The sequence below is a fragment of the Seriola lalandi genome, unplaced genomic scaffold (assembly GCF_002814215.2).
Source record: "Seriola lalandi dorsalis isolate HSWRI2012SDOR001 ecotype SW California unplaced genomic scaffold, Sedor1 jcf7180002054695, whole genome shotgun sequence".
In the NCBI taxonomy this organism is placed as follows: Eukaryota; Metazoa; Chordata; class Actinopteri; order Carangiformes; family Carangidae; genus Seriola; species Seriola lalandi.
This window is the reverse complement of record NW_019525248.1, coordinates 153,616-170,738: the sequence shown is the minus strand read 5'-3', so window position 1 is coordinate 170,738 and position 17,123 is coordinate 153,616. Positions and strand designations below refer to the sequence as shown.

At 39.4% G+C, this 17,123-nt stretch overlaps 1 protein-coding gene across 1 annotated transcript in view; it reads left to right on the top strand.

Moving 5' to 3' along the window:
* The first annotated feature begins 8,991 nt into the window (after positions 1-8,991).
* LOC111668034 (netrin receptor UNC5D-like) overlaps positions 8,992-17,123 on the top strand; it is a 160,934-nt gene continuing 152,802 nt past the window's right edge. The window contains exon 1 of the mRNA XM_023423945.2: positions 8,992-9,378. Within this exon, the coding sequence (XP_023279713.1) occupies positions 9,267-9,378 (112 nt within the window). The 5' untranslated portion in view covers positions 8,992-9,266. The remainder of the gene's footprint in view (positions 9,379-17,123) is intronic.

Below are 17,123 nucleotides of genomic sequence, written 5' to 3'. Positions count from 1 at the left end.
TAGGCTCTGTGTATTGTACCTACTGTGTCCTGGTTCCATTACAGCACAAAACCACACACACACACAAAGACTCTGCACATATAATAGATGTCTCTGCTTCTCGTGCACATGCATCAGGAACCTTGAAACTGATGTGTAACTAGATATCATTTGCAGGGTCCACCATCTTCTCAAGATCTCAGCAGATACGTTTGAGAGGCAATACGCAACACAGTACGAAAATGAGGCTTGTGTTTTGATTTAACTCATTTCTCCAGCAGGAGTCTAAAGAACAGTGAGCAACCTCTGGCACACTTCAGATTTCCCATAGACAATGTTACATGACTTCGCCTGGATCAGCCTGAAACACTCCTGGTTGTATAATCAGTGTAAACGTTCAACAACTCCATTAGAAAACATCTGCTTATTTGATTAAAAAAATATGACTGCACATAAATACAAAACACATTTGCTGTTGATTTGCACTCTCTTTTCCATCGCAACAGCAGCCAAGGCTCATGGGTATTGTTGTCTTTTGGCTTCCGTAGCGAACTTGATTTTTCAGAAACAAAGCTGAAACGATTACAGCTGATGATCGTAATATAAACATAGAATAAATACGATAGTTACATTACCCTGTTGGGTTCTGTGTTAAAGACCCCCTCTGATGAAAATCAAGTTTTTAACCTTTTTAACATCCATATGGTATTTTTTTAATGTAATACAAGACACATCATGAGCAAATAACCAGTCAACGCTATGACTGAGTATTGCGGATTAAGACAGTCAGGGTTTCATGCGTCATATAACCCATGATCTCTCCGATGTTTCCTCCTCTAACCATCCTGATGCTATCTGCTATTTCACCTGTCAACCATTGCAAGCAGCGGTGGTGGGCGAGGCACAAGGCCTGATCCAGATTTCTCAATGAGGAAGTGAGTGTAGATGTGCATCCAGACCCAGTTTTCCTTTTTTTCACTTTTTCACTTTTTCTGTGGGACAACCATGTTAAACTAAATAGTAATCATAGCAGAGTATTGTGTCTGAGGAGGAACTTTAAGGATATTGTTTAAAGAAAACTTATAATGAGAAAAAAACACATTTGGAATCAGTGTCTCACTCCACTTTTCAACTCTATAATAAATACACATTAAACACAACAAAACAAAAATAATGATTCATGTTGAATTTTTTTGCATGTGGTTTTGTCGTTTTCACTTTTAGTTTGGAAAAACAGTAAATAAGTGAATGTTCTGTGAAGTTATGGATGCTGTATAATCTCTATTAGTGTTACAAGACTAAGCCAGTTTGCACTCACAGCTTATTTATTCCACAAGCAAAGCAAACCGCCCTTACAGTAAAACCTCCCACGCCCTGCCTATGTGCAATTTTCTATCTATTATTTTGTTGAACTGCTTTTGCCTGAAGGCTGGTTGAGCACCACAGAGAGAAGCAAGGACATGTTGGTTAAATGTTTCTATCACATCTTCAGCATAATCGCTTTGTGTTTATAAGGACACAGCGGTCACAGATAACCTGCTGTGCTCTATGCGTGTTTGCTGCCTCATCAAAATAGGACTGGTCTATCTCCCTCCGGTATTCACCCTTTAGCATAAACAGAAATGTCAGAGCTGTTTTATTGGTACAGAATATTTACTCTAACAGCGGCGATACCTGCTTGAAGAAAATAGTTACAGTCATAGCATATTTCATCCGCAAGTTAAGGTGGTGTTTTGTTTAAAATTTAAGGCTATGAAATTTAATAGCTCAAAAGATACAGCACTGTTTGCTATTTTCTCCTCGCCTGTTTGGGTTATGTCCCTGATGTAGGGATCTCAAAGAGATGCTGGGTGAAAATCTGACCAGGACAGTGACAGTTTGTGCTCGTTAGGCAGGGTTTTCTATACCCTTTACATTTGCTAGACAAATTACTATATGTATATGTAAATATGCTATATAGAAAGAAAAAAAAAAGTAGATCATATGCAATTACTGTTCTATTTGAATTTGGAAAGAAAAGACATGACACAGGTGATACAGTAAACCTTAGTGCATCTTATCCTCAACAAGCAGTCCTCACAGCAAAAACATGCCGCTGCTTGCCCATCAACTAACAGAAGCTCTTCACAATACCTGCTGTCACCCACTTTCTCGTCTCCCTGTCATGTGGCAGGTCAGCAAGGCCAGTCAGAGCACAGCCATTGTGATCTCGAGAGGCAATGAGTAGTTCTCCTACTGTGAATGTGACATGACAGCCTTGCTGTACTATGTAAAATGTCAACAGTGTTAAAGAAATGGACAGGAAATGTTGACTTTTTAATAGTGAGTTCATTAATAAGCCCTTATCCCAGTTTTGAGACAGACACATTGTGGCACACTGTCATTTGTGGGTGTGTCAAGTTATATAGTAGTTAGTTAATAAAATAAAAAATAGGATGGGTAATGATCAAATTAAGAGTATGACTTCTGTAATGCAGATGACAACAACTGTATTATCAATCCTTTTTCTCATCAGAGTTCAGACTGTTTCTCATGCTCCTTATTAACAGCACACAGGAACCTGAACATGATCAAAACCTAAATAGGACACAAAACCAGGATACTAATGTGCATAGCATGTAAACATTTATACTCTTTTGTAAATGCAATTTCCACAGAGTTACAGTTAAAGTGATAGTTCGGGTTATTTGACGTGGGGTTGTATGAGATAGTCGTTTATAGTGTGCGGTGGATTCGGTTCGGTCTGCTCCCAGTTTGGAGAAGCAGCAAGGAACAGAAACTGAACAATGCGATGCTGTGGACAGGGCCAGCAGGAACAAATGTATTTTAAACATTTGCCACCTAGAAAACAATATCAGTTTAAGTGTATACACTGTATTTTGAATATTTCCATCACCTTATTTTGCCTTCAAACAGCCAATTTTATCAACCATTGAACTTCCATATCCCTATGCAAAAGCGCACTTGTGCTGCACACTGTATTACGCTGCATATTAGCTGTTTGAGTTATAAATGGTTCTTTGATGGCAAGACAAAGTGGTGAAAATATTTAGAATATAGCGTGCACTTAAGCCGATAGTGGTCAAACTACATTTTTACTGCTGTCCCCGTTCACAGCAGGACATTGTTGTGCCAGTAATACACCTCATACATAACCCGAACTATCACTTTACGATGCCAGTGTTAAAAACCACTCAAATTAGTTGAAAAAAATCTGCTCTAGACTACATGTTGAAACTGATCCATGTCTGAGCTATCAAAATGGATCATAACAGGCCTCTAAGATAAACAGCTGGAAGCCATCGTGCAGACTGTAAAGTCATCACATCACACGACTGAGTAATTTATTAACTTGGTGTACATGAAAGCCATGGAAAGTACTACAAATGACACCCCGTACTGAAGTTTTTCAGTTATCCAAGTCATTCAAGTACTAAGTCAATACTTTAGTCATGTAATCAGGATTATATAACAGTCACCATTTAAAGAAGTGTAAATCCAGCCTCGACAGGAACAGGATCTGCCCTGGCAACATATTTGGGGTGTTGTATATCCATATCGGGGGCAGGTATTCATATTTATGGTGCCATATATATATATTTGTGTATGGTGTGGCTCTGCACCTCCTACACAAGAACAAGATTTACCTCTCAGGAGAAGCTGGTGTGGACTCTCCTTTCTATTTCATGGTTGTCATTACATCCTGGTGGGAGGTGCACTGCTTTTACAGGAGATGAAAAGGCCCGATTTTATTGACCAGCTCCCTAACACGTCTGCTGTTAATGGATACCTCCTTACAGAACAACCGCACTGGAGGTACTCTTCCTTTGCCTTTGGTCATGAAATTACCACCGCTTGTTCTTGTCCAAATGAGCTTGTACTGTGAGTGTGAACTACTACCTGTATGTGTGCCTTGATACAAGGAGGCCGGGGCTTCATCTAATCTTGAATCGATTATTTCACGTTTGCTTCTCTCATCAGTAAAGTTCAGTCTCATCCAGAGTTGAGTCAGAATGCCCAAAGTGAGCGTTATAACCAGAACCTAGAAAATAAGTCATAAAACGTACTTACTTTTAGTTTTTCTGTCTTGACTTCCACTTGAAGAATGTCATTTGAAAATTCTTTAGGGTAAATATACACTATATGAGTAATGTGTCCAATAAATAGTGCTCTTCCATTATTGATTTCGGTGACCAGTATATGAATAGTGAGCACTCTGCTATTGAATTAGGTAGAATAATACATCCAATACATTGATTTTCTCCATGTCTTTTGTAATATAATTGCGCCTTTTGACAATTCACAACCTCATACCCCTAAACAACAAAGAACAAAGGTGAATTGAAAAGTGAAGTCCATTATTTTAGTATCCACACATTGAATAAGAATGGCGGGACTGCTGAGCCCTCACAATGTTGGACTTGTGGGCTTATGACGGGTGGGTGTCTTGTTCAAAAAAGAAAAATCCAGCTTTACTGGAAGGGAAGGGAGATAAGTAACTGTCTGTCATCTCCTAACTACTATTCAAGTGATGCACTCAAAGTACCTCGAGGAGTTTTCATTGTACATTTGTATTCAGCGAAGCCCTAAAAATATGTTTCAGGGCTCAGGGATACATACGTGGAAATGTATTGAATGCATTTCCTACCTCATAAAAGGTTTGCAAAGCAGAGGTCTTCTTCTTTTCCCTTTGTGTTGACATACTCTTACCTTTTACAGCACATTACCACCAAAGCTACCACCCTCTTTACTCTGCAGGATACTCGGTATCACATTGCCTCCCTGCTCATACACGTACATGCAGTACAGTATGTGTCCATGCCAGTTCTGTTCCCAAACAAGAACATTAAATATTGGCTGCCTCTGCAGAGCCACAAAAAACAAATAAAAAAGTTTTAATGTCCGGAGCCAAGGTTTTTAAAATTCTTGGTCTCTTGCAACATTGGCGAATAAGAAAGAAATAACAAAGGAAAGGTTGTTGTAAAAACATTTTGGGGAAGTACACTTACTCATTTTCTTCCTGAAAGTTAGATGGGAAGATCAAGACCTTTCATGTCTGTACACTAAATACAGTGTGAAGCTGCCATCTGGCACAGTAGCTTAAGTAAAATGTCGAGCTGTCATCCATACACTTTGGTTTTTGTACAGATTAAACGAATGAGATCTAATGTGTTAATAAGTGCTGAAGTGAAGAAGTGCTGGTAGGCAGATTTTGTAGCCTTTGGACTAATCCAAGCAAGCAGCTCCACCTTCTGCTTACAGTCTTTATGCTTAACTAAGTCAGACGGCTGCTGGCAGTAGCTTTATATTTAGCATACAGACATGAGAATGGTATTGATCTTCTAAGCGCGTTTTACCAAAATGTGAAATTTTCCCTTGGTTAGGCAACTACAACACTCAAGTTAAATTTATGGAAAGATCATGGTTACGGTTACTGAAAATGTCTGTGATGTAAACTCCAGTGTCCTCCAGTCAAGCTTGCTACACACCCACCTGTACATCAACATAAAGCGAACAACAGCTTCCTGTATTGTCACTGATCTGTGCATGTGCTGGTAGAAAATGAGCAACAAACAATACAATGCTCATCAAGAGGTTAATTTATTTACAGAGTGCATTTATGAACAAATGTTGACCAAGGTGCTTTACACTGGAAATACAGTTGGATAATTAAACATAAATTAAAATAGTCAAAAATTAAAACATTGCTCTACAGTTACCTTGGTGTAAAATCAGTCAACGAGGTACATTTGCAGTTGCTACAAGTCTGACTTTGTGTATCACTATGATTGTGAAGTATGAGGGGTGACGCTGCACAAGACATGCAAACTCAGCAAGACACTGCATGGATTAAAAAAACAATATCATTCTCATAGGCAGAGCTTTTTCTGAAGACGGATTCAGCTGACTGGGTAAATGAGTGACATTTCCTCAGCGGAGGCCCCTGCAAAGTTGTGGGAAGACTGTAAATGATCCGACAAATATACACACACTGGCAATACACAGTGGGAAAATTTAAGGAGTTCAATGATACACACCAAATTCAATATACAGAGGACAATAAGGTGGATTACCTGTGCATGTTGCTGCAGCTTGGTGTCGATGGACTTTTTTCTTTTCTTTTTTTTTTTTTGTGCTTTGTTCTTTTAAAAGCTTTATACAAGAAACTGCTTGTTTTGCACATCTCCAGTAGGCACCCCCCCCATCACATGGATAAAGCAAGAATATTAATGTGCAATGTGTCCTGCCGGATAGATACACTGCTGGAACGTATCTTTAAGTAAACATGTCACTTTATTGACATTAAAACGTATTTGCAGGATATTTCCCTGCATTTAATTTATATAGTAGACTGAGCAAACCACACTGACTGACTCACTTGTGTCAAATGAGGAGATAAAAATGGGGTTTTTATGCACATAGTATGTTTCTAATCATGAATGGTTTTGAGTGAATTTGGAAAAACTGCACAGTGTTTTCCATTTTCAACAAGTGCACAGAAATCATAATTAAGACCGAGCAACTCTCCACTACTGCATTAAATTGTGACTACATAGCCCAGAGACATTGTTCTACTAATGAAGAAGTCTGTATTTAGAAATTACAAACAGCCACTGCAGTGAAGTATTACTGTTTGGACCTGCCTGCTTTGTACGCTGGGATGCAGCTAATAAATCTTTAAAGGCTGAAAACACCCTTTCTCTTTGTCTTCACGAAACATTTTTTCATTTATTTTTTTATTTATGTGTTTATTTTATTCTTTTTTGTGATGAGCTTTTTATTACTTTGGATTGCAGTGACATGAATTATGCCGAAAACTGGCCTATTCTGTAGCCAATTTTTTTTTTGTCCTGTGGGTTGATTACAAAAGCTGCCATTTTAGTCCCACACTAATATGATCCACAACATTACTTCCCATGATGAAGCACATTTGCTGATTCCCATGAGCATTTTAGAGACTCTATAACACAGTGCGAGGCACTATACAGCCACCAAGGGGCATTTAGTTACTCTTAATTCATTGGCAATCACCGACTCGTGCTTTGTTACCACACACACACACAAAAGATGAGTTCCGAATGTTTTTCTGCTGTTATGCACCCTGCTATACTTCTGTCATCTCAGGGAATAATTACAACAACAATAAGCTCAAGATATGAAAGGGTTAGAGTTTACAACGTACTAGCAAGTGAATCTGTGATTTCACAACTCTTGATGTTCTCAGAATAATAAAGCAGACATATCCCTTCAGCAAAGGGAGAGTAGTTGCAGTGTTTTTCTGTTGTTCATGGTCTGTCAGGTATAGCTCAATAGCCTTAAGGCTGTCCCAAATATTTAATGCACAGTTTATGGCTCCCTTTAGAAATATTATCAAGTAGTTAACCTTGCCTGACAGGCTGACCCCTGGCTACAACTCTGGGAAATGAACCACTGAATTTCTGGTCAATAGGGTAATTATGTCAGAGAAGGTCAAATGGTAGTGATTTACATAAAAACGAATACAGACAGACAAAAAAAAAAACCTGGATATACCATCACAATGATGGTATATCCAGGTTTTTTTTTTTTTTTTTTACTGCAGATAAGCAAAGCAAAAAGATTCTGTGGAAGTGGATACAGTATAGTTTAAGATTTTTTTTATTTTTTATGTAACATTAGAAGGCTGTATTATCTCAATACATTTCAATAGCAGCTGATAACAGTGAGTTAGAACAGTAGCTCATAAAAGTGGAATTAACTGTAAAAGCTTTGGACAGGACTTTACTTAAGGACCATTTTGAGGTACTTCAATTGACTGTTAACTTGTCTGGTTTCTTTATCCCACATTTCAGGTGGAAATATATTACCTCAATAAAGTTACTCCATCATACACATCTGATAGATACTAGTTCTTTTCAGAGTAAAAGTTCTTTCAAAACATGATCTGTTTATGAAATACCGTGCATTGTTACTGATTCCCAGGAATTGCAGTTATTAAAATTACCTAAATATATTTACTCAAGGCGCTTTATAGCTAGAATGGGAGTAGCTCCACCTCAGCCAACTTTCACATTAAAAAGCTTAATTAGAAACAGTTATTCAATAATATATAACAATACATTTCTGACAGAAACCAATTTGGCTGAACAGTGGGTAGCCTACTTATAGGTACATTACGAAAATCAGCCTACACACTATTACTGAAGTACAGTTTTGAATTCAAGAGTTGTAATTGAAATGGTGAATAGGGTCGGTCTGTTTAATTAAATGATCTGAATTCACTTGCAATGTTGCCTATAGTTATAAGGCTGCTTACATTGCTGCCTCAGCAATAATGTAAAAGTAATGTAACGCTCTGACAGGGACCATTCAGTTAGTACTTTTAAATAAATTTTGCACATAATACTGCTGTAGTTTTACTTTTGGTTCCTCAAGCACTGCTACTTTTATGTAAATTAATAAGCTAACTATTTCTCCCACCACTGCTCATCTATTCCTTGAGGACAAAATGTTAAAGGCTGCAAATTCCAATGTAAACACTGAGATTAATTAAATCATTTGAAAGTGGACATTTGGAAAGCAGTAGTCCAGTTTAACTGTGATAATGTCTGCTTAATTGGCAATAGGACACCAATCAGAGGCCATATGCTCAAAGGCTGAGGATAGGCATTAATTAGACAATTTTCCAGACAAGGACACTGGCACGAGCTCCAAGGCAGTGGCGTGACAAGTGACCACATTGTTATCCTGAAATTAGGCATACACTTGGTGCAGATGAAAATGTAAAAAAGAAAGAAAAGAAAAAAAGGGAAAGGAGAAAAAAGAAAGAGAGATATCACCGAAAGACATTTTCTTTCATCTGGTCATTAAGGGCGCGCGGCCACAAACACTGGCGCGTGCGCACATGCATGCGCACATCTTTGTAATTTCTCAACAGGTCCACGGAGGATTGCACAAGACCTCTCCCACTCTCTCTTCTTCTCTCTTACTTCCTCTCTCTCTCTCTCTCTCTCTCGCTCTTACTCTCTCCCCCTCCGAAAACCCGAAAGCTGTTGGCTAGCGCGCGCTCTGTCTAATTATTCCACTCTCGCGCGGCAGAGTGCCGACTGCTGAAACCGCCGCACCACTTTCCTCCTCTTTCCCTCCGCACTGCGATTCCGTGAGGTGACGGCTCTCCTAGCAGGAAACTAATTAGCCCAAACACCTGGAGAGAGAGAGAGCGTTCGTCAGGGCACGGAAACGTGTTTAGAGGAACCTCCAGCGAAACGACAAATGCCCGAGACCCGCGTCCAGTGCCCCCAGACCCGATGGGGAGGGAGACCAGCAGAGCAGTAATGGGACAGTTTTCGGGAGGATGCTACTTGAGTTTTGCCACCCTCGTGCTTCTCGGCTCGCAAGTCCCGGCCACGTTAGCGAGAGGTAAGCACAGCACAGACACTCTCTTTGATAAGCCGGTTGCTTTTTGATGTCAGTCCTCGAGGATAAACTCGAGGAAAAAGGTGCGCGTGCCTCGACAGACGGTGTTTGTAGATGTGTTATTAGTTGATTTGGTCTCTGAAAAGTGATATTCCAGGTGGTGTGAGCTGTTGGTGTTTGCGTGTGTGTGACTGGGAAAAAATAAAATTAAAAAAAGTAAGACATTTTTTCAGATTGCGTTTGAATTATGCCAAGTTTTTATTTGTAATAGGCTACGCAACGCTCTGGCTGAATTGTGCTTGAGTAGTGTGATTCTTTTTTTCTTTGAACGCTTTAAAATGAAGCTAATTATCAATTCAAAAATTACTCCGTGGTTCAGTTCTGCTCGGATTTCACCTCCACTCCAAGATGCAATTTCTGCTCTGTTGTGCTTCGCCATGTTTTAACTGTAATGCAAAGGGAGAGCATATTATTCCGTTATCCATAGCCTATAAGCAATATGTGAATATTAAAAGTAAGTTTTATGTTGTTTTCCCCGACATTTTATCTGCTGAATCCATTACATTTGTACAGTTGCCAGAGAACCTCCTTAATTACATGAATTGTTTCATTGAGAAATAGTCCTGATGAGGAAATATCGGTACAGTTGGAGGAGCTGGTCGCATGCCAGTCTGTCCTGTTTTGTTCACTCCTGTGGTCTGAGCTATTGTTTAACACAGAATAAAGTACAGCTACTCCCAAGCTTGATGATAAATGGGGATGATTGCTTCTGCAACTTTAATTGGTTGTTTTTCATGGTTGCTTTGACAGCTGTGGGTGCTTTTATTTTGATTTCTCAGCACAAACAAAATTTTGATATTACCAAAAGGCTAGTTGATGCAGTGGGTATAAAGGTTAGGTTGTTACATGGAGGAGACCCCACCACCAGTTTTATGAAAATGTAACTACTGTAAAAACCCACTGTCTTTCTTTATGATAATGCATAAATGTGATGTAAGCAGTTTGTGATGTAGCCTGAGAGAATACTGAGATGTTCTGCTTCTGTCTTAAAATGTCTCCATTTGGTCAGTATTTTTTTTTTTTCTTCTTCTTTTTTTCTGACCTATTGACATCCATTTAGCTCACATGGCAGTGTAACAAAGATGCATTTGCAATTCAATTAGTTAACTAGCCCCAAGGTTTTAATTTTTGCATCTCAAGTTTTGAAATTAGCTTCGACTTGGAAATCGGCATTGCATAAATATTATATTACGCATGTGTATCTTCAGGGCACTTTGCATAGGGATCATGAGGGTTTTTTTTGTCATTCTTTTAAAATTAGTCTGAAAGGCGTTGAAAATAACCTTTTTGAAAACTGGCTGTCCATTGTATTTACACAACCAGCATTTCACAGTGGCTACATTTACATGTGAAATTATATTTTGAAAGGAGTGACCTATGCTTGGCAGACAAAACAATAATGTTGTGAGGGCGTGAAGGTAAAATGTGCCTGTGTGCAGATGCAGTTTTCATAAGTTGCTTAGGTAAATGCTGAAATACATCTGCCAGGTTTTAAAGTGGTTTCTGTATTTGTGATGGCTCTCCGCCAGGCTGCAAAATAAATATTTATGTTGTGCAATGATATGGATGTAAACAGTCAAATACTTTGACTGTACTTTACCTGACTAAATAATGTAAAATCTACAGGCAAGAGGAGCTTGGTTGCAATAAAAATTCAGCTCTCTAGCCAAATACATGTATAGCCTGTCTTACAGATGGTAATTTATTTGCCAATTAGGAGCTAAGCTGTAATTCAGGGATCTGAATTCATTCTTTATCTTGCAAGGATGGGACTCACCACTCATCTGCAAGCATAGAATTTAAAGCTTAGCACACTGAGGAAGCGAAGAGCACGAAGTGACAATAACAAACTTACCCCAAGGAGAAACCTAGAATCAGTGACCACAGGTGGATTCAGGGAGGAGATGGGGCTGATGAAAGGCTGAGCAGCAGCAGTGAATATAACAGAGGTGTTCGCAGCAGTGCCAGGGTGAGCAAGCACATCACAGCTTGGATTTGTTCACATGTAAGTAAGAGTGTGTTGCATGTGTGTGTAGCTACACAACTTGAGTCATCTATGTGAAGATCTGTGGCTTTGTGGGCTTTTCTCTGTGAGTTCCTCAGGAATGTAAATGAATGTCTTTGGAGAACTATTTGGGTTGTCAATAATTTCTACGAAAGCCAATCGCAAAACAATTTATTTGACATTGTAGATCAATCGAAAATAAAGCACTTGTACTAAAAGGTCACAAAAAAATGACGGCGCAGTGTTTAAAAGAGTAAAGCTACAACGAATGATTATTTTCATCATTTAATCTGTAGATTATTTTCTCGATTTTAATAAATACATTTTTTGGTCAATAAAATGTCCGAAAATTGCAGGAAATCCTCAATTTAGAAGATGAATCAAGGGAAAGTTTGGGATTTTTGCTTGAAAAATTAGTGATAACGATTAATCAATTATCGAAGTAGTTAATAATGTATTTGTTAATTAATCACCTTATCATTTCCGCTCTAATTTTGAGTGTAGGTGTAGTGCTGCCAGAGCGCAATGGAACGACACTCCTACACTTTTTCTCCAAGCTAGATGTTTGGCTAACTGCTGCATGTTATTCTTAACAAACTATTCATAAAGTCAGTCTACCATTTGATGGTGTGGTCAGTTATAGTCGACGGATGTATGTATACCTGCCATCGAAGGAGAAGTGGTAACATAACCTTCGAAACAAACCACAAATCATGTGTCCGTGTCATTGGTAGTGAAACAAATAGCTCTGGTCCTGCTGTTGTTAATACTCACTAAGGTGCCAAATCTGTATTTAATTTGTGGTTGAAAACAGTCTCCCTACAAATGCAGCTCTTGTTCTTGTTTGAATAATGTTTTTTTAAAACTGCACTGCCCAGCTTTTTAAGTAAATTACTGACATTACATCCTCAGTGGCCTTATGAATGCGCTTGAGGCTGAGTGCCACAGACAAAGAGGGGAAGTTGGAAATTATTAATTATTATTAATTATATTATTATTATTATAATTGTCTTAAATTACCTTTAAGACTAGATAGTTGAATGGCATAAACTAATTGGATGGACTGCTTGATTTAAAACATCACTTAGGTCCTGTGTGAGGTTATTAGGGTGAAATCAATAAATGTACCCCCTGCAGTAAGACTGACATGACAATAACCTTAAGACATGTAGCTGGTCAGCCAGAAGCAAGACGCCACACTCTGTCTAAATGTAAAGAAGCAGCAGCCTGTCATGCTGCATGACAGACGGCTGATTGACCGTAGATCATAGTACAGAAAACCCTGTGCAGGATAACCTCCACTCCAGGCGAAAGTGGAAAAAACTCAAGAGAAACAGAGAGTGGGTGGGGGGGAGTGGAGGGTGGATAAAGGGCAATGGAGTCATCTCTGCCATGTTTTATTTATCCCCAAAAGAATGACTGCCATACTCTTTCTCAAGCCCCGGCTTTGATTTAACTGACATTTCACATGAGCTGAATTCACGAGCACAGTTGGGCTGGTATCCACAGTTGTTTCTGTTCTGTAGGAGATTGCACGTTGGTCATACTGCCCAGTTTCACTCGTGCATTATTCAAAGGGAGCCCATTTCTCTATCCAACTCTCTCATCATTTCTTCTTCACATTCAAAGGGAACTAAGCTCACCAGCAGCAAAACAAGGGTGGGAAATACTATATATGGTGAAAGCAGACAGCTATAAAATCAAAAACGGGGAAATGATTGGGGATGTTATTCAAAGAAAATAAATTTTGCTTGGAAGTAAATATACACACACTCATTACACTGATAAAGTGTGATGAGAGTCTGTGTTGGACAGAGCTATTGTTTTTTGTCTGAGATATTGAGACTTTGGAATGTGGTCAATAAATAAGCTTTTGTAGATGATATTCCCCAGAGAAACAGGATTGATTGGAAGAGAGTCCAGAGTTTTGTTTGCTCCAATAAAAAAAAACAATTCTTTCATTATAAAGCTGTTGATGTAACTTCATATTTCTACACAGATCCTTTGTGGTTATGTATAGATTCATGGAAGTTCTCTCTCCAGTTTGAGGTCAGTTTAGTCTTTGTTGTATATGGCTGAATTCTTCGTTACTGCACGCATTTATTTATGATATTATATTATTTAGAGTCAGGGATTATTAGGGATGTTCCAGTAAAGTTTATTTCGGCCCTGATCCTAATCCCTATCCCCTATCCAGTGCACACTCAAAGCTACAACTTGAAAGGTTGGTAAGATTGAACTTCATTCATCTTGAACTCTAACTCTGGTGAAGTTGTTGAAACGACAAAAAGACCCAGTCTACTTGTGATTCCACACCAATGATCTTTGGCTGAGTAAAAACACTGGCTTGCAGACAGCACACAAACCCCAACAACAGCCGAGTTATTCTCAGAATTAACATTAATTGGCAACAGCTGATGGTACCTACTGCCAGGGACATATGTCATTTAACCAGCAAGTGCGATGGTCAAAAATGAGAAGCTACTACTTAAATGTGCTTTTTGCTAATAAGAGCAATTAGCCAAACGAATCATTGTATTTTGCAAATTGGGGCCACCCAAACTCTGAGTCACTCGAGGCAGTGTGCTGAAATAATTCATCAAATTTATCACACAGTCTAATTTACTACAGTAGTAAAGAAAGAATCAGCATTTGATCAGGTTTATGTAAGTTTATATGTGCCCAGATTGGCCTCAACACTGATTCTTAGGATCGGCTCTGGACATCTCGAGCATTTATATTTTGCATTTGCCCTGAATGTTTGCAGGCATGTGTGCACTGTAACACGTACTATATGTTCTGTATGGCCAAATGCTGAGAGAGTGACAGGGTGTCAAATGTTGCCACTTCAGTCGCCTCCTGCAGATTTGCCTTTCAGCCTTGTCGACACAGCCTTGAAGCTTTCTGTTCAATAAGAGCTGGCATTGCTGTCATGTGTTTCCTAATAACACAGAAAGGGAAGCCTTGGAGATAACTGCCCATCCACAATGCACCATTCAATGCCTCACTGGCTAACTCAAGGGCATTGCCACAAAGGCAAGATTCACACCATACACCATTCACTTCAATGCCAAACACTCTCCCTCCCTCTCTCTGTCTCTCATAGCTCTCAGTTTGTAGCTCTGGGTAGCACTTTTGTTTCCTCTAAAGCGCTTTTATTTCATAAATACCTCCGTCCCTTCATCCCTTCTTGTTGTTCACTCCTCCTGTGCAATTCTTTTTGATGTAATTTAGTTTCAGTGGATTGTTGCTGTGACAAATGTTTTGGTTCTGGTATCATTTCTCAACTCACCTGACTGAAGGAGAAACGAGAGCTGAGCTTGGAGAGGCAGAACGAGGGAGCCGGGTATGTTGGAGGAAGAAGCAGAGGGAGAGAGAGGAAAGTGGGGGAGAAGAAGGATAGGAGGGTTACAGTGCAGAATACTTAAGTATCTCATGTTATCAGTAACTGCCACAGCAGTTTGTCAGTAACAGCGAGCACCTGTCACTGCTCTCCCTGATGAATTACTTTCAAAAGTAATCAAAAGCAAATACATATTTAATGACTTTGAATTTGAATTAAAGTAGGGGTCCAGTGTTGTATGTGTGTTGCGTGTTTTAACATGCAGAAGTGAATATTTTCATGCAACAGTTTGCAACGTGAAACATGCTTTTTTAAAAATATTGTCTCTTAAAGGGTCTGTGAGTTTCTGGGTAGCGATCACACCCCACCACAGCACATGACAATACTAATGTGAATTTTATTGGAAATGCATCAAAAATGACAAATGTAAAAAAAAAAGAAAAGAAAAAAATCCACAGTGGTGAACATGTGATTAATTTCCTTGTTAGTGTGCCACAGAACCAATCCTGCCCTCATAGCCTGTACTTCATAGAGCAGATTCTGTCATGGCTGTACTCTCTGTACGCTCTTTATCAGGAACACCATACTAACCATGGTTAGTTCCTCCCTTTAGTCTCAAAACAGCCTCAGTTATTCACATCATGGATTCTACAAGATGTTGGAAACAGTCCTTTGAGATTCTGCTTTGTGTTGACATGATTGCATCACATGAGTTCTGCAGATTTGTCAGCTGTACAGTCGTGCTGCCAATCTCATGTTCTACCACATCCCAAAGGTGTTCCACTGGGTTCAGATCTGGTGACTGGGGAGGCCACTGAAGTTCACTGAACTCACTGTCACGTTCATGAAACCAGTTTGAGACGACTTCTGCTTAGTGAGAAGGAGCATGAGTATTATGGAAATAGAAATTATAGGATGGTAAACTGTGGCCATAAAGGGATGTGCATGGCTGGCATTCAAACTAGAGATGGGTATGAGTGCTCGTTGTTGTCGTCATTATTCGAGTAGCGTTTCAATACTCGCGTACGTGTTGTTCTTGGCTACAATAGTTTAGCTCAGTTGGCGTTACTTGCACCGTGGCAGCCGTGACCAGGAAAAGGGATGTCTGGAAATACTTTGATTAAAAAAAAAAAATCAGTAACGAGCAGTGTGAGATATGTGGCGTTAAACTTGCATATCATGTTCTCCAACTGCCAAACAGTAGGCTTGGTCAGGGAGGTCCGTGTCCGACTGGAAACACAAGCGGAACCAATGTTAAACTTGTGTTTCCAGTCGGACACGGACCTCCCGTATTTCTTTTTTTTTATGGTAAAAATATTTTTATATATGATTTGCAAATAATCGAGTACTTTGTTCATAAGGTTATGAGAGTACTCGAATATAGATAGCTAGATAGATAGATAGATAGATAGATAGATAGATAGATAGATAGATAGATACTTTATTTATCCCCTAGGGTTAGGGTTATTAAAATTACTGAAAATGCCCATCCCTAATTCAAACCATGATTGATTGGTATTTAGGGGGCCGAAGTTTGTCAAGAAAAAACACCATTACACCACCAGCACCATCCTGGACTGTTGACACCAGGCAGGTTGGGTCCATTGATTCATGCTGTTGATGCCAAATTCTGACCCTACCATCTGTGCGCCTCAGCCGAAATCCAGATTCATCAGACCAGACTGTGTCTTCCCAGTCTTTGTCTGTCCAGTTTTGGTGACCCTGTGTCCACTGCAGCCTCAGATTTCTGTCGTTTGCTGACAGGAGTGCAACCTGACATGGTCTTCTGCTGTTGCAGTCCATCCACCTCAAGGTTGGACGTGTTTTTCATTCTGATGCTTTTCTTCACCACAGTTGTAAAGAGTGGTTATCTGAGTTACTGTAACCTTTCTGTCAGCTCCAACTAATCTGGCAATTCTCCTCTGACCTCTCTCATCAACAAGGCAGTTTCTGTCCACAGAACTGCCACTCACTAGATGTTATTTGTTTTTGGCACCACCCTGAATAAACTCTATAGTCTGTGTGTAAAAGAAAAAAAAAAAAGAAAAAATCACAGGAGATCAGCAGTTTCAGAAATACTCACACCAGCCCGTCTGACACCAACAATCATGTTACGGTCAAAGTCACTGAAATCACATTAACTGAAGCTCCTGACAAGGATCTGCAGCATTTTCTGCATTGCACTTCTGCCTCATGATTGGCTGATTGGATATTTGTGTGAATAAGCAGGTATACAAGTGTTTCCAATCTAGTGCTCAGTGTGTGTAAATACAGTAGTCGTCACCCATGTAAGCTTTGACATCGTCTATCTCTAACGGTACAAGACCAGTAAGGAGTGCC